Genomic DNA, 24,414 nt, shown 5'->3' with positions numbered 1-24,414 from the left:
ACCAAAGGTGCTGTACTGGGGGTGGGTCTAACTTGAGGGTTCTCTAGGCAGCCCCACTTCTGAATGCGAGTTCCCCAGGGTTCTGCCCGAGGTGACTTGTGCACCCAAACTCAAACCCGGCTCCCTTTCTTCCCTCTACCCCCCATTGCTGGCCAGCAACCCCACACCTACTCTTGCAGCTGAGTGGGGGGAAATTCTTGGATGTGCTGTTTTCCAGGCCACCAATGTGAGTTTGGTAGATAACAGCATATCTGTTCCACTCTCGATAGCCCCACCAGGAAGCAGGGCTTATAAAAATATGGGGAAAAGAAGGACAGGAAATCCAGACCAATGAATAACAGCTGCTGGTAGAGGAATGAGAAGGGAGCATTTAGCTTTTCAGGATTTTTCGTTTTCCTTCAGGGACCAATTGTCTAACATCCCAGGAACGGGGGCAACTCTAGTCTAACAGAGATAGGCTGTTGAGTCAGAGGAGGCAGGCACCATCTGTAGATTAGCCAGGCAGCAGATTTTAAGTAGCGTTCTTCAGTCCTTAGATAGGCTGGCTCTGCTGGCCATGGCCTTGAGGTGACCACACACCCAGCTATACACAGATACACCTAGACCCTTCTACAGTCAAGGGCATGTGAGCCCTCACACCCACGTGGCAAGCACGTTAGCCAACAGGCTTGCCTGTCCTCCCCTTAACCTCACCGAGGCCACCTTTGCCCTGCCCTGGGGAGGGGGAAACAGGCACACATTAGTCAAGCCTCGTCCTCTAGGAGCTCCCAGTGTCAGTGGAGAGACGGTCACAGAGACAATATGGGGGCAGAGGCTCTGACAAACGTTATCCAGGTGCTGGAGGTGGTTGGAGGTGGCAGGGAAGCCCAGGGCCTGGCTGCAGAGCTGACCTGAATGTCATTCATGCTGCTGCCTTCCCCCTGCTCACCCCTCCTTTTTTAGGGCTTCTCCAAATCCTGCTGGTTCAGCTTCAAAAAATTTCCCAGGAGTGTCTCTTCTGTTCCCACGGAGGTCCACCTTCAGGCAGTTTCATCTCTCAGCTCTTCCCACCTCCGGTCCATTCCCCACAGAGCAGCCAGACCTATCCTTTTTTTCTTTTTTTAATCCTCACCCTAGGATATTTTCCCATTGCTTTTGGAGAGTGTGGAAGGGAAGGAGAGAGAGAGAGCAAGAGAGAGAGAGAGAAACAGCTATGTGAGAGACACATCCATTGGTTGCCTCCTGCACATGCCCCTATCACTTTTTGAAAAAATCTAATGTTGCCCTAGCTCAGTGGTCGGCAAACTGCGGCTCGCGAGCCACATGCGGCTCTTCGGCCCCTTGAGTGTGGCTCCTCCACAAAATACCATGTGCGGGCACGCATGTACAGTGCAATTGAAACTTCGTGGCCCATGTACAGAAGTCAGTATTTTGTGGAAGAGCCACATTCAAGGGGCCAAAGAGCCGCATGTGGCTCGCGAGCCGCAGTTTGCCAACCACTGCCCTAGCTGGTTTGGCTCAGTGGATAAAGCAGTGTTGGCCTGTGGATGAAAGGACAGAACAGGACTGATAGCTGCGTCCTTAACCCCTCTTCCAAGAAAAAGCCACAGAATGTATCAGTTACTCAGCCTGCCCTTATCTCGGCCAATGGGAATGCAAGGGAAAACAAACTCAAGGCCGAAAGTATGCTGAACACCCCTGTCTTTGTGTAACCAGACCCTAACTGCACCCTGCCCTTGTGTCACTAGCCCCCAGGCCCTTACTCAACCAACTGGAATCGGCCAAATCAGTGGTCAGAGTGTGCCCCCAACCCCCCACCGCCACCCCTATAAATTCTTTGTTCTCTTGGGACTCGGGGCTCTCTCTTGCATCCAGTAATGGAGGCGGGTGGGGTGGGGGGGGACCAAGCGAGCTTGAATAAAAGACTCTATGCTTTTGCATCGGATTTGGTGCTCCCTAGTGATGTCCTTTGGGGGGATCTTGAGATCTGGGCATAACATGGACTGAAGGCTTCTAGTTTGATTCGGGTCAAGGGCATGTACCTTGGTTGCAGGCTCCTCCCTGGCCCAGGCCCTGGTTGGGGCTCTTTTAGGAGGCAACCAATCGGTGTGAGATCACATCGACGTTTCTCTCTCTTCCACTCTAAAAATCAATGGAAAAAATATCCTTGGGTGAGGAAAAAAAAAAAAAAAAAAAAGGAAAAAATCGAATGTTGTCCTCCTGCCTAAAGTCCTTCCGTGGTTTCTCATTGCTCTTAGGATATGCCAAATTCCTTTACTTGGCTCTCAAGTCCTGGGCAGTCTTTTCCCACTGACTTCTCTAGTCTCAGCAAATAGCAAAACCCTCTCACCCTCTAAATTCTGGCCGCACCAGCCAGGCTGCCAACTGCCACAGGGCCTTGGCATGTGCTGTCCTCTCACAGTCTCCAACTGGTGGGCTTGCTGAGGCAGGACTAGAACAGAAAATCTTGCCACCAGAAAGAAGTATGTGAGTGAGCAGCTGGTCTTCCACATACAGGGCTCCTTGATCCTGGAGACTCAGGCTGTCCCTGCTGCTTTCTGGGCATTGCTCTGGTTCTGCTCCCATGATGACTAACAGAGTTAAATTTTCAAGAAACAACCGTCTCTTCAGCCAGAAAGAGCCTGGAAGCCACAGACTTACATCCTCCAATCGCAAAGCTGAGGCTACCCTCTTTGAACAGTTTGCACATTTTCCTTCCTCAAAAGGCTGTGATCGTTGCTCTCGCTTGAAGTGCATAACCGTGGAGGCATCTCACTTCCACTCAGCCTTCTCCCTAATCCCCACCTTTCCCATTAGACCCCTCACCAGCATCCCAGTCCTGTACCTGTGTTGTGGCAGAATGCACAGAACGATCAGCCAGCGCTCTGAGGGAGGAAAATTTAAACTTTATTTCTCAGATCTGCTAGTCCAGGGCAGTTCCGGATCCAAAGCCTGAACTGAACTCGTGGGGCGGCTCTGACCTATATATCTCCTCCTGTGGGGGGCCCCTGAGGGTCCCCACAGCTCCACCCAAGTCAGTCTTGGCGGGGCCTTGGGGGCATGCTCCCCAGCTCCACCCAAGTCAGTCTTGGTGGGGCCCTGGGTTTAGGCTCTGCAGCTCTGCCCAAGTCAGTCAGAGTGGGGAAGTAAAACTATAGTTTTAACCTTAACCAGACACTCAACTAGATTGCAAAGTGTCCCCCCACCCCCCACCCCCCGCCACACACACACACACACACGTTATAAGGAGAAATTACCCGCGAGACAGGAAACCACGGCAGACCAAGAATTTGGTGAAACAGATCCTCTCCCTTGCCAATCTGGAGAGGGAGTTTCTTTATTAGCAGATTCGAATCCGGGCTGCCGCCGCGGCAGGACGCGTGCAGGTAGCAGCCGCGAGCGGTTACAGTTACAGCTTTTTATACACAACTCAAAATAGGGGTGGGGTGTAACGAGGACAAAGAGGGTTCACGCCTCCTGGGACATTTGTTATTACCTGACAAGACATCCTGCTTGTTAGGTCAGTTTGACCTGCCAGCCAAGACCCCGGGCCAGATGGCCAGACTATAAATTTTCTCACTCAGGAGGGATTAAAAGGGAACAAAGAAATTCCAAAGGGGTCTGTGCTGTGTCTTAACGGCATGGGAGTTTATCACTCCTGCCTGGTACTCTCACATCCAGCTTATCTTAACAATTAATCAGAGCCTAACTCCCTCAGCCGGTTCTCAGCGTCCGGGGCTATAAATCTCTGGAGACAGCTTCAAGGTCTGCACTTCCCCGTGCAGGGCTGGCAATTTTCCACTGCCCCACTACACACACACACACACACACACACACACACACACACACAACACACACACACACACATTTTCCTTTTCACCTGCTTTTTTGATGAGGAGGAGTGACGATTTGGGTTCTCTGGCAGCCAGGCTCTGCCTGAGTTCAGGCTGTACAGAGGACCAGCACACAAGGTCCCCAGAGCAAAGTTGCAAATGGTACATGACGGGTTTCACATGGCTTACTTGGCTGCTTCTGGGGACCAGATGTTCTGGTGACTTCACTGTGAAGCCCACAGGACTCCTGTTCTGAGGTTGGTTTGCATGCTGTCCCTCATCCTTGAGGTAGTGCCATCAACTGGGGGAAGGCTAGAGGGACCTGAATTACAGGAGCTTGACCCATGAAGACCCCCCCCAGCTTTGTTCCCCCTAATTCTATTCTACCGGCACCTGGTGCCCTCGCAGCCCACCTTTCTGTGTGCTTATGCCAGCACGTGTGATTGGTAACTGAAGACTTGTCCAGCCCCCTTACTGCACACCCCAGCAAAGGGCCAGCACCAGTAGATGATCATTAGAGGATATCTGGACAAATGGATGGATGTAAAGAATTCAAGGCCTCTCTTGGTGAGAGAGGCAGAAGCTCAAAGTCGAGAAGTCCAAGGAATCCCTGTCTGACTTGGCCAGGAGGGCATCAACCTCTTGCCACCGAGCTCCAATTGCCACATTTTGGGGCTGGAGCAACTGAGGTCTTCGTCAGACTCTTCCAGAGGTCGATGTCTCTTACATGCTCCTCTGGGGACGGGCATTTCTGCCTCCACCTTTGTTGGAGCATCCCCGTAGGACCAGTAGCCACCGGCCAGGCAGTATGTCTCCCCATGCCAGCCCACTCAGGTTTCTCCCCACCTTTGGCAGGGGACATGGTAGTGACCAGGTGTAGGAGGAAAGGTGGGAGCCATTGCTGCTGGAAAGAAAATCAGAACTGACCAATCACTTGTGCCGTACACTGTCCTGCCAGGACGTGCTGTCTCATGTCTCTCACAGGTTTTGCTGAAGCCTTCTAATTTGCTTGACATCCAAAACACAGCCTCGCCGAGACCGGCTTGGCTCAGTGGATAGAGCATCGGCCTGCGGACTGAAAGGTCCCAGGTTCGATTCCGGTCAAGGGCATGTACCTGGGTTGCGGGCACATCCCCAGTGGGAGATGTGCAGGAGGCAGCTGATCAATGTTTCTCTCTCATCGATGTTTCTGACTCTCTATCTCTCTCCCTTCCTCTCTGTAGAGAGTCAATAAAATATATTTAAAACAAAACAAAACAAAACAAAACAAAACACAGCCTTAACTCACCACTGCTGAGTTCCCCAGGGAAGGGGTGTTGGCTGAAAAAACAATTCTGTGGGGCCTAGAGCCACAGCAGAACAGAAAACCTTCCCCATTTCCAAAGAAAACAGACCCTGAAAATAATTGCAATCGGGCTCCCCTTCCATCTCTCTCACAACAGAAGAGATTTCTTCCAGACTGTCCCCTCTGAGGCTTACTAGTATACGGCCCTCGGTCCGAGAAATCATTTGGTCTGGCCCTGCCAAGGCATTAGGGGTGAGTTAATGAAATGTGTGGCCAAATATAGCAGGCTCGTCTTTAAGCTGATAATTTTGTATGTTAAGTGAATGATTTTTTAAAAATATATTTCTTTATTGATTTAAGAGAGGAAGGGAGGAGGAGGAAGAGATAGAAACATCAATGATGAGAGAGTCATTGATTGGCTGCCTTCTGCACGGCCCCCACTGGGGACCAAACCCGTGGCCCCGGGCATGTACCCTTGGCCGGAATCGAACCCCGGACCTTTCAGTCCGCAGGCCGATGCTCTATCCACTGCGCCAAACTGGCTAGGGCTAAGTGAATGATTTTCTAAACATCCAAATGGCCCCTGGCAGAAAAAAAGGTTCCCCACCCCTGCTTTAAGGAAATGCCTTCCCAGTTTGGGAAAACAATCTAATATAAATCATTTCAGAACCTCTCCCATGTTGGCAACTTGACTTTTGCTAAGAGACTGGCCAGTAAAGAAGGGTCTGGTGAGAAGTATCTTGTAGCCCAGAGGGGAAGGTTACATTGACAAAGATGAGAACCTTTCTGAACACTTGCCCAGGAATGACACTGCACGTGTCCTCAGCAGTGAGCGGGAACTCTGTGGGTCTCTGAGGGGGCCCCAGGCCACTGGTATTACGTATAGCTAGGGCAGTTCTCAGGTGCGATGGACAAGCACAAAAGGATCATGTGGCAGGCAGGTGAGGTTGTGTGTACACCAACTCTCCTGTACAGAGGCCCAGCCCAGGCCTACCTGCTGTGCTGCACTCCCAGAGGACAGGATAAGTTACATTGAGGGTCTAAGAGCCGGTAAATCATCTTTCTCAGGCAACGAACAGCTTGGTATCTGGTAGAGAAGTGAGGAAAGGTTTCCTGGGAACACGACGTTTCTGTAGTTACCCTGCCATGAAAACTGTGAGGCATCACTACCCCGTGTGCCCTGCTTGTGCCCTCACACCGGGCCCTCCCCATCCATGCCTTAGTCAAGTAGCCACTCCCTGTGGAGTATAGCCCTGGACTGGCACAGCCCTAGGGACCACAGGAAGGCAAGAGAAACTCCATTCTGAGATTAGCATGAGAAGCAAGATTAACCTAAGACAGTCAGACCATGGCACCAAGTATCCAACCGTTGGAAAGGCAGAGATTTGTGTGGTCGGGGGAATCAAGGAAGGCTCCCTGGTGGTGGTGGTAGGCCTGAAGGACAAGTGAGATGTGGACCCAGGGAGACTAGAGGGGAGACATTTCAGTTGGGAAGAGTAAAAGCAAAGACAAGTTCTTCTTGACCTTGTCCTGCCTCAAATGTCAGTTCATAAAACCATCATGTTTTTAGAACTGAGGACTCAAAAACCAAGAGGTTAAGGGCCTGCCCAAGGTTACACAGTAGTGGAGCGGTGTTCTGCTCAATGGCTGGGCGTCATGTTGGGGCTCCACATTTATGGCTGATAGGAGTGTAAGGACAAGCTCATCACATTTCAAAGTGACACTGGGGGAGATGTTAAAGGTACTCCAAGGCAAAGTGAGGGTCCTGAATGACTTCACAGAGTGGGAATGATGGGTCCATTTTATTTATTATTTTACTTTTAAAACAATGTTTTTATTGATTTGAGAGAGAGAGAGAAAGGATGTGAGAAACATTGATGTGAGACAGAAACATTGATAGGTTGCCTCCTGCATGCACCCCAACCAACCTGGGGATCAAAACAACCTGGCCCTGGACAGTTTAGCACAGTGGTTAGAGTATTAGCCTATGGTCTGAAGGGTTGCAGGTTCAATTTCCTTTCAAGGGCATGTACCTCAATTGCAGGTTCCCTAGCCCTTGATGTTTTTCTCTCTCTCCCTTCCTTTCTAAAAATCAATTTAAAAATCTTAAAAAAAAAAAAAAAGATAATTTGGTGTTACTCAGAAGAGGAAACAGACAACCCTGGCCTTAGCATGATCAGGCCCATAGAAAGAAATCATAGTTGGGGCACCTTTTGATAGTGTAGTCAAGAACTTCCTAGCAATGGAGATAATTTCCTTAGCAGGGGGAATCTCTGTTGCTGACTGTTAATAAGCAAAGATGGGACATTTGTTTGCTTGGGCTGTTGCAGAGAGGATGTGCCCAGAAGGTAGACTGCCTAGCTACCATTTCCGAAGTCGCTCACTCTTAAGTAGTTTGAGTTAGCATGGTGCGTGTTAGGGCAAAGTCAGGACTAATTAGAGATGATTGCCTCTGGGGGGTGGTAGGAGGTAAAATGTGAAGGGGAGAGTTCTGGAGGTTTGTCTTGGCAGGTGAGATCACTCAGATTCTCCAAAGCTTGAGAGATTACTTATCTGGGAGCATCCCTCTGCTCTGGTAGAGTACCAGTATCTTCTCAGGACCTGGTTGGGACTCTGGGGAAGGCAGCATAGCATAGACAAATGATTTATCAACTCAAGAGGGCTTGAGACTCACCTATAGATTCCACAAAACAATTCGAAAATACCTGTAAGTGAACCTTGGGCCAACCCTCAGAAAGCATCCAGATCTGGAGTGGGGCTCAGACATCTGCACTTTGAACAAGCTTCCTGGCAGTTGTTTTTTTAAGATTTTTATTGACTTCAGAGAGAGATACAAACATCAATGAGAATCAGCCCTAACCGTTTCGGCCTGCGGACTGAAGGGTCCCGGGTTCGATTTAGATCAAGGGCACGTGCCTGGTTGTGGGCTTGATCCCTAGTAGAGGGTGTCCAAGAGGCAGCTGATCCACGACTCTCTCTCATAGTGGATGTTTCTATCTCTCTCTCTCTCCCTTCCTATCTGAATTCAATAAAAAGATATTTAAAAAAAATAATGAGAACCATTGATTGGCTGCCTCCTGCATGCACCCCACTGGAACCCAGGCATGTGCCTTCACTGGGAATTGAACCGTGACCTCCTCCTGGTTCATAGGTCGATGCTCAACCAGCTGAGCTGGGCAGTTGTTTTTTAATCCTCACCTGAGGATATTTTTTTAAAGAGATACTGAAAGGGAGGGGAGGGAAGAAGGTAGAGAAACACTGACTTGGTTGCCTCAATATGGCTGCCTCCCAAACATGTCCTAATCAGGGGTTGGGGGAACAAACCTGCAACCAAGGTACCTGCTCTTGACTGGGAATCAAACCTGAGGCCCTTTAGGCTGATGCTCTAACCACTGAGCAAATCAGCCAGGGTGCTTCCTGGGCAGTTCTGATAGAGTGGTCCATAGATAGTGACCAAGGTATTGTCTAAACTGGGTGGCTTTTGAGAGTGAAAGTGAGTGATATTAAAAACTGTGCCTGCCGGGACACTGTGGCTCAATGGTTGAGCACTGACCTATGAAACAGGAAGTCACGGTTCGATTCCAGATCAGGGCCCATGCCTGGGTTGGCGGCTTGATGCATAGGGGGGCGTGCCAGAGGTGGCTGATCAATGATTTTCTCTCATCATTAATGTTTCTGTCTCTCCCTGTCCCTTCCTTTCTGAAATTAATAAAAGAATATATTTTTTAAAAACTGTGCCTGGCAAAAATGTAAAGGACTATTCAAGAAAAACAGAGGTATACAGTTATCCTGTGCATGGGTCACATTTGACGAAAGTTAGTGTGGTGGGGAACACAACCCTGGGTTGGACAGACCAGATTCTGACCTATTTACTGTGTGATTCTGAGCAAATTCTTTTATTCCTCTGAGCCTCAGATTCTTCACATAAAAAAAGAGAGCTTCACTGTATATTTAGTACAATAGTCTCTTTTGGCAAAGGATGCTCTGGCCCATTTCTGTTCTCTACAACCTGATCCTTTTCAGTGTGCAATAACATTTAAGTTGTTTTGTGGAGCATTATTTGCTTAACTATTCATTACTTCAGGCAAAGCTTACATAATGTTGCAGAGCCTGGAACCAAGGAGATAAGTGAGAGGATGCCGTATGATATGCTTATTGTGCCAGTTTGGTGAAATAGTTTAATTCTGTCTCATCTTCTGTCACCAGGCGATGGGAAAGAAGGCAGAGCATTGGCTGAGCCATGCCGGCCGGGCCAAAACATCATTTTTTTTGTTAGAAATCATGATACAATGCAAAGCCAAACTCTACTTTATTTTTCAAGACTCATGTGAAAAACTACAGTGAGCCACGCTCAGTAGCTCACCTTCCAATGCTGGCCAGTAACTCCCGGGATCTTCAGGGAGGTGACTGGGCAGCTGGGCGTGTCCTACTGAGAAGTTTGCTTATTCACCCAGCACACAGGGAGGATCCCTGTTATGACACTGCATTCATATCAGCCGGGACAAGGTTCTCTAGGGACCCTAGTCCTGGAAGGCTTCTCTTCCGGCGAGCTGCCAGCTCAATCTTCTGAACTAGGCTCACATCCCAGGGATGGGTAACAAAGCTGATGACGGTGCCTGGCACCTCACTCCCTACTCGGCCCACCCTTCCCGCTCTGTGGATGTAGTCTTGCAGGGTGAGGGGGAAATCATAATTGACAACTAGCTCCACCTGGGTACTGTCCAGGCCCCGAGAGGCTATGTCCGTGCAGAGGAGAATGTCTCGGGAGCCCTTCTGGAAGCTCTTGAAGATACCTGCCCTCATCGAGGCCGGCATTTGTCCCTGCAGCCGTAGGTGCTGGATTTTGTGGTCATCCAGAATATATCCCAGCCAGTTCACAGTGCTGGAGCTATTACAGAACACCAGAACAGTTCCCGAGGAGCCGGTCTTATCTGCTCTGTCCTGCTGCTTGAGGATCTGCACCAACTCGGGTACCTTCTCTGCTCCCTTCAGTCTCATAAATGTCTGTTTGACGTGAGGCATGATACAGTGGAGCTTGGAGCTGGTGATGGTGGTGAGAGAGTCCGAGTTAGAGATTTTACTCAGCAGCTGACCTGCACCCTTGGGAAACGTAGCCCCTACCAGCACCAGCTGAGCTTTGGGATTGAAGGGGTCTTTTAAGTCATCGGAGCCTTCTGCTATATTGCTCCTCCCCAAGATGTACTCCACGAGTTCCAGGAAACTTTCATCCAACAGTGTATCTGCCTCATCCAATACCAAGAAGGTTAGCCGCTCTAGGTTGATCAGCTGACGTTTCAGAGCCTTCCACAAAGCCCCCGGAGTGGCGACGAGGACATCGGCCGGAGGCTGCCTGGACAGTTGCTGCGTGATCCTACTCATGCCATGGCCTCCCTCTAACTCCTGCACCCGGAGTCCCAAGGACCTGCCTAAGGGCTGGGCCACAGCCTGCACCTGTTCGGCTAATTCTCGCGACGGCACAAGGACCAGACCTCGGGGCGCAGGGGTGCTGGAGTCCAGGCTGGGTCGGCCCAAAAGCTGTTGAAGGAGAGGCAGTAGGTAGCTCAGAGTCTTGCCACTGCCCGTTTCCGCCGCGCAGAGGATGTGGCGGCCTCTAAGTATTGGGGGGATGGTGCTCGACTGCACCGTGGTGGGCCGGACGACCTCGGGGGCAACCTCCTGCAGCGCGCGCAGCACTCGCGGCACCAGACCCAGATCGGCGAAGCTGTCCTCGGGCGAGAAGTTCCGCAAGGCTGGGGTCTCCTGTTGTGAGCGCTCGATGGAGAAGTGATCCGAGCGGGAGCGCCGGTTCTTCCAGCCCCGCGACGCGAGTGGCGCGGTCTCCCAACGACCCAGCGTGAGGCGCGCCGGCTGGTTAAACTCCGGCCGCCTCGCCGAGATGAGCAGCCGGCCAGGACGCACCAGCGCCGGCCGCGCGGAGCTCCGCTGCCGGCTCTGCCGCTGCTCCTGCAGCCGCTGTAGCGCCCGCGGGATGCGCACCACCGGCAGGGGCTCGTCGGGACCGCTAGCCGCCAGGTTCCGTTGAGGCACCAGAAACCACCGAGCCGCAAGCCACGAGAGCGGCGGCGGCGGCGGCCGCACTAGAGCCATATTTTTTTTTCTTGGAGCTGGAGCGGCGCACGGCACTGACGTCACGGGCGCGCCAAGCCCCGCAGACGGTGGCCGGCGCGGCTCAGTTACGCACGCGGAATCGGCGAACCTTGAGGAAGGAGGGAGCATCCGTAGAGTTCAGCAGCAGCAGCGAGGTCTGTAGTTCCGAACAGGGGTCGGCGACGTCCAGGCCCGGGTCAGCCTTGGGGAAGGGTGCGCCATGGAGGCAGGACTGGGGGTCCGAGGAGACGCGGCGGCGGGGCCCTGGTCTTGGGGACCGGGAGGGCGGAGGGCTTCTGGTGATGGGGTGTCCACTCCCTGCGATTCTCCTTGGTGGCCCTCGCCGCCCCGCGATGGGTTGCTTGTCCAGCGCTGGTTCCCCCGGTGAACTCGAAGGTGTGGCGATGTTTTTCCAGCTGTGGGCCCCGCGCAAAGTCTGGCAGTAAGTGTTTATTGAGAGTCTGAATGAATGGCCAGGCCTGGGAGCCGAGACAAGGGCCAGTTCCAGATCGAGGCTGAACCTCCCCCGAACTGCACCCAGCTGAGATCCCAGAGGGCAAGCTGATAGCCTTCAGCTTATTGTCTCAGTGAAGGTCTTCAGCCTTTATTTCAGTGGACGCATCGCTTCACACGTTTTCTCTTTTCACTCTACTCCACGGTCACCCCACCCAACTTGTGCAGTCAGCTGACCTCCACTGGCTTCCCAGTCAGACACGTAAATTATTTGAATAGTAGTGAGGGGGGTCCTGCTACCCTACGGAGTGATCAGGTATGTGGCTTGTCTCGCATAGCCCTGGTCAGGCAGAATATTTTACCTAAGTTCAGACGTGCAGGTGGCAAATATACCTTACGCTCGCCGTACTTCCTGAATAGAGCTGGAAAATGGGTGTTATCTATTCTGTCGTCCCCAGTGCCTGGGGTGGGAGATAAGGTAAATGTGGATCAATCACCCGGGAGGTTCTTAACATCTGGAGAAAGTGTTTTTAGTTTCATAAAATACCATTAAAGAGACCATTTTGATACATGAGTAGAGTTTCTGGAGAGTAACCTGTTAAACCAGTGGAGGAGAGAGCTTTGAGTAGTGACAGTGAACAGCCATTAATTTTACTTCTGTCACACACCCCCCTCCCCCTTGTGACACTGTCTGGAGGCATTTTTAGTTGTCACATCTGGGGAGGTGCTACTAGCATCTATCTAGGCCAGCGATGGCGAACCTTTTGAGCTCGGCGCGTCAGCATTTTGAAAAACCCTAACTGAACGCTGGTGCCGAGTCACATATAGACATTTTTTGATATTTCCAACCATAGTAAAACAAAGACATATTTTTGATATTTATTTTATATATTTAAATGCCATTTAACAAAGAAAAATCAACCAAAAAAATGAGTTTGCGTGTCACCTCTGACACGCGTGTCATAGGTTCGCCATCACTGATCTAGTGGGTAGAGGCCAGGGATGCTGCTAAACGTTGTGCAATGCACAGGGCAGCCCCCACAAAAAAGAGTTATCTGGCCTCAAATGTCAAGTTTGCTGTTGAGAAACCCTGCCTAGAGGTTGAGGATTGAAGTGAGGCTGAGGTTACCACATGTATTCTCACTTCGGGTAGGCTCATTTGCCATTGCAAACTCTTGTTCTGGCCCTGGACCATCCCCAAAATCTGTAGCAGACACATCGATGTGGGAGAGACACATGGATTGGTTGCCTCCCACACACACCCCAACCCCAGGCTGGGGATGGAGCCTGCAATCCAGGTACATGCTTTTGACTGGAAATCAAACCCGAGACCCTTTGGTCCATGGGCCGATGCTCTAACCACTGAGCGAGATCGGCCAGGCAGAATTTACTCTTTACAGCATTCCCCCCACCGCCCCAACATAGATTCTGTTGGAGCCTCATATTCCAGAGGGAGAAGCTAGCCTCGATGTCTGGGGGCAGATTCCCATGCAGGTCTGCCTGATTCCAGAGTTCAGAATCTTAACAATATGCTGTATCGCCTCTTTCTCTTACAAATATGATGGATCATTTTTGTTTTTTCTCATTAACATATGCTTTGAGGAAAATAGAATATTCTCTAAATATTTAATTCTAACTCTAAATTTGTATATATTTTTTAAAAATATATATTATTTCAGAGAGGAAGGGAGAGGGAGAGAGAGATAGAAACATCAATGATGAGAATCATTGATCGACTGCCTCGTGCATGCCCCCTACTGAGAATCGAGCCTGGGCATGTGTCCTTGACCAGAATTGAACCTGGGACACTTCAGTCTGCAGGCCGACCCTTTATCCATTGAGCCAAACCTGCTAGGGCTAAATTTGTACTTTAAAGAAATCACCTTTTAAACAAGGTCACAGTCTCTGGGGAAATTGACATGGAGAGGACTGGTAAAGTTTTTCCATTCATTGCTTTCCCTGAATAGTGTTATGTTCAATCTGAAAGCATTATAATTAACAAGATGCTGTACCCACACAATTGAAATGGAGCTAAGATTAATGAGAAAGAAATTGGGAGTAATCAAAATGTGATAGAGGGGACCAGCCCTTAAAGGAATGGTACAAGAGATTGAGAATGAGCGACTAAAATGGTGATTTGGGTGTGACTTTAGGGCTGGGTGAGGGGTTGTGACAGTAAATGGGAAAGGAGTAGTTGTGACAATAACTGGGGAAGGGTGGGGGCTGCCTAGCTTCTCTGAGAGGAGACTTTTTGGGAGCAGGGCCTGTCAGGCACCGGGTCTAGTATGCCAGAGAGAATTCCCAGACCGACCACCCTACCAGAGGTGAGTGTTCAGTGTTCACCTTATGAATCTGCTGCTAAGGGCCAGATACTGGGCTCAGCGCTGGAAACCTGGCGGCGAGCTAAGCAGCCACGCTCCTATCGTGTGGACCTTGTGGATACAAGGATTGTATCTGAGCTATAGGAAATGCCAAGTATTGTGAAAGCATGTGCCCCGGGCCCTGAAGTTAGATGGTCAAGTTGGGAAGCCTGTATAAAGCCAAGAGGACCTTAGTCAGGGAGAGTGTTCCAGACAGAGCGAACTGCAGGTGCGTGGGGAAGGGCAGCAGAGAACTTAGTTGGGAGACTTTAACAAAAGACCGGCGTGGCCAGAGGAGAGAGTGAGGGGGAATTCTTGTCTGTCTTGTTCTCTAATGTATCCCCAAAGACTAGGCTAGAGACTGGCACAGACTAGGCACTTGCTAAATGTTTATTGGATGAATGAATGAGCCTGTGTTATTTTTATGATCAGAGAAAAGGAAAACAAGGTAGTATGTGTTGATTGGGAGGAGGAAGGAAAGGCAGCCCGGGATAATGGACGAGATTTACTCCATTTGAATTTCTGACTCTTGTTTTCCCTCCCTTCAGGCTGGAACGGAAGAGGAATGATTGTGAACAGCCTCTCACTGTGCTACCACAACAAACTCATCTTAGCCCCTATGGTTCGGGTAGGGACTCTCCCAATGCGGCTGCTGGCCCTGGACTATGGAGCAGACATTGTGTACTGCGAGGTAAGGGGCTGCTGATTTTCCCGGAGAGCTTTTCCTCCCCATCTGTGGGTGGAAGTGGTCAGGATTGGGGCGGGGGGTTGGCAGAGTGGGCACTGACTTCACAGGTGCTCAGTGAAGGCAACAGAGGACAAAGACACACGATATTTATAAGTTCTATGAACCCTGCTTAGGGCCAGCAGCCTGGGTAGCATGGAGGGCCAGGTGGATAGATGACCATTGTGTCAGGTCTCTGCCTGGGCCCCTATAGGATTTAATACACATTCAGTACGTGAATGAATGAACTCGATGTTAGGAAGAGAAGGAAGAGGCCCAGATGCAGGCCCGGGAAGCTGGATGCGATTGGTTTGAGGAGCCATAGGATTTTCTGGTGGTGGTAGCTAGTGGACCAGCTAATTGCTGACTGCTCCAGAGACTATTAGGACTTCAGACCCAGGTTTAGAAAGCATCTGCTAGGAAAAATAGGATTACAGGATACTGGATTATGAGCGAGTATGAGCAGTGGTTTTCAACTGGGTATGTATCAGAATGATCTAGGCCAGCAGTTGCCAACCTTTCAGACCTCACGGACCACCAGTGGTCCCCGGGCCACCGGTTGGCGACCGCTGATCTAGGCAGCTTCTCCCTAACCCCCAATCCTGATATGTCCCTCAAGTGCTTTTGATATTTCCATCTTTAAAAGCCACTGAGGGTAGGCTGGAGTGGGGTGGGGACTGTGGCTGTAAAGGAGCCCTTGTGATGAAACTGTTCTTTGTCTTAGCTATAGCAATGTCAGTATCCTGGTAGTGACATTGTACTATAATTTTGTGAGATGTTATCCTTGGGCTTTCACTTTTTCTGTGCAGGCAGCATTTTCCTGGGACTCTAGAAAGTGGAATGAAACACCAGGAAGGAAGTGAGTGATTGCCCTGTAGCACAGAGCCTGTTGTAGACAAGGGGCTCTGTGTTTATGGCCCTGGCGAAACTGATCTGTGTAATGAGTCACGGAAGCTGGGCAGTGGGAGCAGTGCTGTCACAGGAAAGAGGTGACCTGCCAAGTTCCAGATCCTCCATCAGCTACTTGTTTGGAATTTCTTAGGGTTGTTTCCAAGCACTTTGGAAGTCATGGACACGGGATTTATGCGATAGCCTCAGAGTGCGGCCTTCCTTTCCTCCAGGGCCCTCCTGGTTGGTCCAAGCTGAGTTTTCCTAATGAGTATGACCAATCCTTTCCTCCAGGGCCCTCCTGGTTGGTCCAAGCTGAGTTTTCCTAATGAGTATGACCAATCCTTTCCTCCAGGGCCCTCCTGGTTGGTCCAAGCTGAGTTTTCCTAATGAGTATGACCAATCCTTTCCTCCAGGGCCCTCCTGGTTGGTCCAAGCTGAGTTTTCCTAATGAGTATGACCAATCCTTTCCTCCAGGGCTCTGCTCGAGTTAGGAGAAGAGGAAATACTGATTAAAACTCTTTGGCGTGTTGGATGTGCTCGTGCTCTGGAAGAGTCAATATGGCTTATGAACAAAGGGGCTTCTGCTGGAGGAGACTGAGGCCCTCCACCCAGACCTAGCCCCTGTGCAGAGCAGAGGCAGGAGACAGACTCCTGTTTTGTGTGGATCATTGGCTGGGCCCTAAGTACTGGGCATGACACAGTGTGATGCCTGGTGCCCTCTCGTGGATTCAGAGTTGCTCTGCAGGCCAGTATTATTGTACTGTATTAGCTGCCTGGATGATCTTAACTGGGTTCCCATGAGGTGGCCCACATGTGTGATTAGATAGTCAAACCACCCCACCCACCTCACAGGAGTGGGTATAGGACTTAGGGCAGTGGTTCTCAACCTTCTGGCCCTTTAAATACAGTTCCTCATGTTGTGACCCAACCATAAAATTATTTTCGTTGCTACTTCATAACTGTAATGTTGCTGCTGTTATGAATCGTAATGTAAATATCTGATATGCAGGATGGTCTTAGGCGACCCCTGTGAAAGGGTCGTTTGACCGCCAAAGGAGTCGCGACCCACAGGTTGAGAACCGATGACTTAGGGCAGGGGTGGGCAAACTTTTTGACTCGAGGGCCACAATGGGTTCTTAAACTGGACCGGAGGACCGGAACAAAAGCATGGATGGAGTGTTTGTGTGAACTAATATAAATTCAAAGTAAACATCATTACATAAAAGGGTACGGTCTGTTTTTTTTTTTTTTGTTTTATTCATTTCAAACGGGCCGGATCCGGCCCGCGGGCCGTAGTTTGCCCACGGCTGACTTAGGGTGTACCAGGCATGCGGGAACCTCCTCAAAAGCCCTGTAAAGCCCTCAGCTGGTAGAGGTGAAGAAAGGAAGCAGCAGCTCAGCAAAAGTCAAGGGACCAGTAATCTGATCCCCCACCAAGGTCTGCCCTATTGACAGGAGTTTCCCAGGAGTTCCTCAGATGTCATGTTTCTATTCCTTTTATAAGAACAAGGGGACTTCAGTGGCTCAGACTGTGAGGGGAAACTTACCTGTTGGACCTATACCTTCTAATAAGTAAGATCAAGGGAGAAGGCAATGTTCTTTTTTTTTTTTAATATATTTTATTGATTTTTTACAGAGAGGAAGGGAGAGGGGTAGAGAGTTAGAAACATCGATGAGAGAGAAGCATCCATCAGCTGCCTCCTGCACACCTCCTACTGGAGATATGCCCCCAATCAAGGTACATGCCCTTGACCGGAATCGAACCTGGGACCTTTCAGTCCGCAGGCCGACACTCTATCCACTGAGCCAAACTAGTTAGGGCGGCAATGGTCTTTTTAAAAAAATATTTTTATTTCAGAGAAGAAGGGAGAGGGACAGAGAGATAGAAACGTCAATGATCAGAGAGAATCGTTGCCTCTTGCACACCCCACACGGGATGGAGCCTGAAACCCGGGCATATGCCCTGACCCAGAATCAAGCTGAGCCACACTGGCTGGGCTAGAAGGCAGTGTTCTTAAGAGGCCCAGGTGTCCACATCCTGGCCTGTTGTATTCTCTCTGGCTCCCTTTCTAGGCCCAAATATCTCCAAGGTCCTTGGGAAGAGCAGTTGATTGAGGGAAGCTCATTCAGGCCCCTGCTTGCCTTGCTTGGGTGGGAGGTCAGCACTGTATGTCCCAAAAGCCATGATTTGTCGGTAGTAGGGTGACAGGCCAAGTCACCCCCATGATGTGTGCAGTGAAGGTCCTCCCCCAGTGCCCAGGGCCTATTGGAGGAGACTGACAAGTGCCCTCTGATTCCTCCGTAGGAGCTAATCGACCTCAAGATGCTCCAGTGCAAGAGAGTTGTCAATGGTGAGTGCAGCTCCGGTCCCAGGATTGTGTGTGTGCCCTGTCAGGCCCAAGCCGCGCTATCACTGCCCTTGTTTGTGGTGACAGGGTCCTTCGTCTTCTTGCCTGGCTGTGTAATTCTGTGGATCATGTGTTTCTTTGGGAGCAGTCACTGCTCTCCAGGGACCCTGACAAGAGCCACATAAGAATGCCTTCCACCCCTAGGCTTGTTGGCATAGAAACTGCCAGTACAGGAAGGACCCTAGAAGTCTTGGGGTTGGGATGGACATGCTGCTTGCTAGTTGTGTGACCTTGGGCATGTCACATGACCTCAGACCAGTCACATGACCTCTCTGCCTCAGTTTCTTTAGCTGTAAAATGAAAATCATAATTCCTGTTTTACTTAAATCAGGATTGGAGTGAGGATCAAATAAGGTGAGGTACATGTAAGTACTTTGCAAATGAAAGTGGTTGTGCTAAATTGTGGTTTTGCTTATATTTTATTGATGAGACTAATTCTGCTTTGATTAGAGGTGTGGTATTGTTTGAGGTTTTTGAGATGGATACACATTCGTCAGATCTTACTACAAGTTCACGAGAAGTTGTGACTCAATTTTGTCTTTAATTGTTTTAGATTTATATTTCCCTTGTGCTGTGAAAAATTCAGTGTTACAGATCTAGAAAATGAAAATCTTCCATAATCTCATACTTGTAAAGATGATCACCAAGAGAAGAAATCTATACTTTTTTATGCACATTTAGTAAAACATGTATATGAAAATACAACGTGTTTGTATATCTCCCTTCTCGCCCCCTCAGTATCATGCTACTTGTTTTGCCGCTTACTTTTCTACTAGGACAGTGGTCGGCAAACTGCGGCTCGCGAGCCACATGCGGCTCTTTGGCCCCTTGAGTGTGGCTCTTCCTAAGCCTTAGGAGTACCCTAATTAAGTTAATAACAATGTACCTACCCATATAGTTTAAGTTTAAAAAATTTGGCTCTCAAAAGAAATTTCAATCATTGTACTGTTGATATTTGGCTCTGTTGACTAATGAGTTTGCCGACCACTGTACTAGGACATTTTCCCATGTCAGTACTTACAGATGACTATGTCAGAACTGATTTTCACCAGTGCTTTAACAGGGTGTCAGTATTTTGCTGTAATAAATAAATAGAACTCTAGTATATACACACTAAGTTTTTTGTTGTTGTTGTTAAATATTTTTTTAATCTTCACCTGAGGATATGTTTTTTTTAAAACACTGATTTGAAAGAGAAACATCTATGTGAGAAACATTGATTGGTTGCCTCCCGTATGCACCCTGACCAGGGATCAAACCTCCAACCCAGGTATGTACCCTGATGGGGAATCGAACCTGCGACCTTTTGGTGTATGGGATGGCCATCCAACCAACTGAGCCACCCGTTCAGAGCCCACACTAAGTTTTTGTGGTTCTTCTCTCAGACTTCTTACTGTCAGTGATGAGCTGTCTCTGCTGCTGGAGATTGTATTGATTACCTCTCCCAACATGTCACTGCCTTTACCCCACCTTTTTAATCTTCTCATCTGTTCAGTGCTGGGGGGATAATAATAGCTTCTATTTCTAGAAGTGCATTGTTTGCATTAAAGATCTCACTTATTTCTCAAAATAAATGCATGAGGTAGGCATATTCTCCCATCTGCCACATTGGATCTCTTCCATGTGCTGTTAGTCACCTTTGAAAGCTAATTATGAGAAAGCAAAAAAGAAAGCTAGTTAATGGTAATACCTGTTGTAGAGCTTTGTTATGAAGATCATATGAGAGTATTATTTGCAAGTGTTATGTTCTGCGAAGTTGCTGTAAACACCAAGTTTGTGAATACCGTACCATTGCTCCTAGGGGAAATATAGGCATACCTCATTTTATTGACTTTTACAGATATTGTGTGTTTTTTTTACAAATGAATGTTTGTGGCAACCCTGCATCCAGTAAGTCTATTGGTGCCATTTTCCCCAACAACTTCAGATGATGGTTAGCGTTTTTTTAGCAACAAAATATATTTTTAAAATTATTTTTATTTATTTATTTTTAATATATTTTATTTATCTCAGAGAGGAAGGGAGAGGAAGAGAGAGAAACATGAATGATGAGAGAGATCGGCTGCCTCCTGCACACCCCCTACAGGGGATCGAACTCGCAACCCTGGTCATGTGCCCTTGACCGGAATTGAACCCGGGACCCTTCAGTCTGACCCTTCAGGCTGACCCTCAATCCACTGAGCCAAACCGGCTAGGGCGCAACAAAATATTTTTAAATTAAGGTATCTACATTTTTTTAGATATAATGCTATTGTATACTCAGTAGACTATAGTATAAACATAACTTTCTTATGCACTGGGAAACCAAAAAATTTGTGACTTGCCTTATTGAGATATTTACTTTTTGTGGTGGTCTGGAACTGAACCTCTAATATCTCCGAGGTATATCTGTATAGGTTTAGGTTCCTGCAAACCTCTGGGAACACGTTTTCATTAACAGATCAATACATAATCTTGTTTTATGTGTGCTTCTGTTTAAAAACACATAATTTAATATATTCTGCTGATCCATTAACATTGAACTCACAGCCAACAGCACTATAACATGTCTGAACAAAGCTTATCTGACACGTGTTTTCTCTGTAAGGCACATCACAGCCTTTCTCTATGCTTGGGGCCATTTAAAACGATGAGATTGCCAGCAAAAATGTGGCATTAAATATACCACCATAAGGACACTTGTTTACAGTAATAGAGCTGAAACAAGAAAGCATAGTGGCCCAGCTGGTGTGGTTCAGTGGTTGAGCGTCAACCCATGAACCAAGAGGTCACCGTTTGGATTCCCAGTCAGGGCACATGCCCGGATTGCGGGCTCGGTCCCCAGTAGGAAGCATGCATGAGGCAGCCGATCGATGTTTCCATCTCTCTATCCCTTTCCCTTCCTCTCTCTAAAATCAATAAAAACATATTTAAAGCAAACAACAACAGTTAAAAAAAGAAAAGGCAGAGTGGCCTTGTTTGACCTCAGCCGAGAACATGAACATCGGGTGACTGAATTTTCTGTAGTTCTATGAATGTCTGAGAACGACAGCGAAAAAGCCATGAGTATTGATTTTGGGATTACAAATAAACCTTAATGAACAGGTGTATTTGCAAATAGACAACTGCAAAAAAATAGGGATTGACTGTAATATAGTAAATCTCCACTCACAGTATCTGGCACCTGATAAGTAACTAAGAAATAGCAACTTTGTTGAGTTTTCAGAGTGACATCTTCTGAGAAAATTGGGTTAAAACCTGAAGCTCTGACAAGGTGCTCTATATGCACATTATTTTTTCAGTGTTTTAAAATTGCAAAATGTAACAACCATACAGAGAAAGTTCAGAAAACACAGGCATGCAGTTTAACAAATAACTGTAAAACAAACAAACAACCATCTAACTAGCCATCACCCAGGTCAGAAAATAGAACATCATTAGCCCCTCAGAAGTCTCCCATGTGCATACTGATTTCTTTTCAGAATGATGTACTTCTAACGCCCCCTTTTCCCTTTAAGCTGAGACTTTTGCTGTGTTTTCTTGCAGGGATGAGGCTAGGTTGAACTTGCTTCTTCAGTGGGCGGGCCTGTCTGTTTGTGTTTTCTTGCAGAAGTGCTCAGCACAGTGGACTTTGTCGCCCCCGATGACCGAGTAGTATTCCGCACCTGCCAAAGAGAACAGAGCAGGGTCGTCTTCCAGATGGTACGAGATCCCAGACCCCACCCATCACCCAAATTTGCCATCTCATGCCCTGAGCCGGGCCAGTGTTAGATGCCTGGGATTCAGTGCACCGTGGCGGCTTCCCGAAGACCCCTCTTGGACATTTTTCAAAGATCTGCTCATGAATGATTACACTGTTGGAGATAGTTTATGGAAATCAAGCTAGTACAGCAGTTTGTTACGTGTCTCCGGTCTCAAAGTTAATGTCCTTAATTATAGGAATTATTTGTTTGGCATGACATATATTTTTAATCCCTACCATTAGTTTTGTTTTTGTGAAGTCTGTATATATTTCCCATAGGAAGAAATTAGATTTATGATTAGTTACTATTTATGGTAGGGTTGTGATGACTCCGTAGCTCTCTTCTCTCACTTTGGGCATTTCTTGGTGATTTTTTAGAATAGCTCCTGAGTTAGATTTTTAAAAAATTGACAACAATGAGTAAACATATGAAAAAGTAAATATAGCAAAATAGTACTTATAGAATCTAAGTGGTGAGTATATGATTGTTCACTATAAATTTTTTCAATTATTTTGTACATTTGAAAGTAATCATAGACTGATGACATTTTCTAGGCCCTCTAGGCCCCCTTTTGGCCTTTGACAGTGAGCTAGTGTAGTGGACTGGTTGTTTAAGAGACCCCGGCTGGACTGCACTTGTTGATGTGTGTGTGCATGGATGTGTTTGCCTGTGCTTGTGTGCCTGTGTCAGGGTGGTGGTTGACACAGCCATTTGTGTTCCCAGGGGACTTCAGATGCAGAGCGAGCCCTTGCTGTGGCCAGACTTGTGTAAGTTCTTCCCTCTTTGGAACTATCTTTTGCTCTCCTGTGAGGCCTCACTATTCCTGGTGATGTTGGAGGTGACCAGCTTTCTACCTTCTAGTGCACTATCTCCTGTGTCCTGTCTAGTTTCCTTCTCTGCTTGTGGCATCTGAGGGCTGCTCCTGGATTCCTGTGTACCAACTGTGCCTAGGTCCCAAATAACCTCCGAGTGGGTGCCTGCTCTTCAGTTTTTATTCATGAGGCTCCCTTTCCAAGGACTCTTATGACTATGAGCCCTGAGGTTTTACATCTCGTGAAGTGTAGGATAGACTTATTGCTTCCTAAATTAACAAAGGCAGGAGACTGTTAGTTAATGAGTTAGATGGGCCTGGATTGGAATTCTGGCTTTGCTACTTGCTAACTGTGTGACTTTAGGTAACCTTGCTGAGAAATGAGACCAATACTATTACCCACCTCTCGGTAATAGTATTACCCACCTCTGGCATTCTAGGGAAAGGCGTTCTAGGTGGGAGAATGAGATCATGCACACAAATGCTTTGCAGTGTGTAGCACATTGTGAGTGCTTAGTAAGTATTAGCTATTGTTATTAATTACACTGAGGGTGAGCAGGAACTCATACACTAATTGCTGCTGGATCACAGCCTGTTAACTGTGTACATACCAGAAGATGAGGTAAGGGTCCTTTCTACATCTGAGAACTGTTTGGAGTAAGCCAGTTGTATGACCCAGCCAACAAAGGCAGTCCTGTAACTTCCACCAGAATCGGTGCTCTAGGTAAGAGCTCTTAGACTCATGTCACCTTTGTGCATGGCCCATGGCTTTCATCACCCCAGTCAGAACTGGAACTCTGTGACACTGTCACTCAGTATTTGTTACCTGATATAACTCCGAAGTAGCAGAGTTCTCTACGACTAGCTCTTTGTACCAGTGTGACCACTTTATGCCATGCCCCTTGAGCTCTGCTTCAGGGAGGCAGTTGCACATTTTAGAGAGAGGATTTTTCAGCTTCTGACACTGAGGGTTGGTGTGTTTCAGGGCCAGGGACATGACAAGGGACTCATGAGCACAGACCCATGCCTTGGACTACCTTCTTTCCTTGGGTTGGATATTTACTACCTTTTCTCCTTCATGTTTTTCCAGAGAAAACGATGTGGCTGGTATTGACGTTAACATGGGCTGTCCAAAAGAATATTCCACCAAGGTAAGCTGAGTTCTTTATGCTCTTCCCAAATATTGGGTGCAGATTAAAGAGGACTAATGAGACATGACAACTAAGTACAGTACCTGACTCTGGACTAGATCTTGTACTAGGTGGGAAAATGCTCAAGAGGATATTATTAGATCAATGGGCAAAATTGGAATATAGACCACGACAGATGAGTTAAAAATACTGTATCAATATAAATTTATATAACCCTAGCCAGTTTGGCTCACTGGATAGAGCATCGGTCTTTTGACCAAGGGTCCTGGGTTCGATTCTGGTCAAGGGCACGTACTTTGGTTGCAGGCTCCTCGGCCCAGGCCCTGGCTCTGGTTGGGATGCGGGGGTGGGGAAGGCAACTAATCGATGTGTTTCTCTCACATCGATGTTTCTGTCTGTCTTGCCCTCCCTCTTCCACTCTCCCTAAAAAAATAAATAACTAAATCAATGGAAAAATATCCTTGGGTGAGGATTAACAACAACAACAATATATATATAAATTTATATAGTTAACAACTCTTCTGTTTTGTAATAATATCCCTATTCTTATCAAATATGCAGCAAAATATTTAGGGGACAAGGGCTATGATATATTTAACTTTACCCTCAAATAATTCAGGAAAAATGTTATATACACATGCATCTAGATATATACATACACATATACACATAAACACACACATACACAC

General features: G+C 48.0%; 2 protein-coding genes across 7 annotated transcripts in view; one reads left to right on the top strand and one right to left on the bottom strand.

Moving 5' to 3' along the window:
• Positions 1 to 9,382: 9,382 nt before the first annotated feature.
• DDX28 (DEAD-box helicase 28) lies at positions 9,383 to 11,242 on the bottom strand. Its single transcript, XM_036345825.1, has one exon. It carries the CDS (start codon positions 11,203 to 11,205, stop codon positions 9,571 to 9,573), a length of 1,635 nt encoding a protein of 544 aa, XP_036201718.1. The 5' UTR covers positions 11,206 to 11,242; the 3' UTR covers positions 9,383 to 9,570.
• The window catches only part of DUS2 (dihydrouridine synthase 2), a 33,081-nt gene continuing 19,879 nt past the window's right edge, over positions 11,213 to 24,414 (top strand). Inside the window, exons 1-6 of one of the 6 annotated variants that reach the window (XM_036345826.1) lie at positions 11,213 to 11,360; positions 14,567 to 14,709; positions 17,939 to 17,984; positions 21,631 to 21,722; positions 22,487 to 22,530; positions 23,665 to 23,725. In XM_036345826.1, coding sequence (XP_036201719.1) covers positions 14,584 to 14,709; positions 17,939 to 17,984; positions 21,631 to 21,722; positions 22,487 to 22,530; positions 23,665 to 23,725 — 369 coding nt within the window. In that variant the 5' untranslated portion in view covers positions 11,213 to 11,360; positions 14,567 to 14,583. Of the gene's footprint in view, positions 11,361 to 14,566; positions 14,710 to 16,933; positions 17,072 to 17,095; positions 17,144 to 17,938; positions 17,985 to 18,372; positions 18,396 to 21,630; positions 21,723 to 22,486; positions 22,531 to 23,664; positions 23,726 to 24,414 lie in introns of those variants that run through there. The other 5 variants (XM_036345828.1, XM_036345827.1, XM_036345831.1 and 2 more) reach the window with 5 other exon arrangements.

The sequence above is a fragment of the Myotis myotis genome, unplaced genomic scaffold (genome assembly GCF_014108235.1).
Source record: "Myotis myotis isolate mMyoMyo1 unplaced genomic scaffold, mMyoMyo1.p scaffold_m19_p_19, whole genome shotgun sequence".
Taxonomy (NCBI): domain Eukaryota; kingdom Metazoa; phylum Chordata; class Mammalia; order Chiroptera; family Vespertilionidae; genus Myotis; species Myotis myotis.
The sequence above is the reverse complement of the archived record's forward strand: the minus strand, read 5'-3'. Positions and strand labels throughout refer to the sequence as shown.

What these genes read in the sequence shown, in the direction of transcription:
- DDX28 (XM_036345825.1), bottom strand. Translation starts at nt 11,205, where the DNA reads ATGGCTCTAGTGCGGCCGCCGCCGCCGCCGCTCTCGTGGCTTGCGGCT.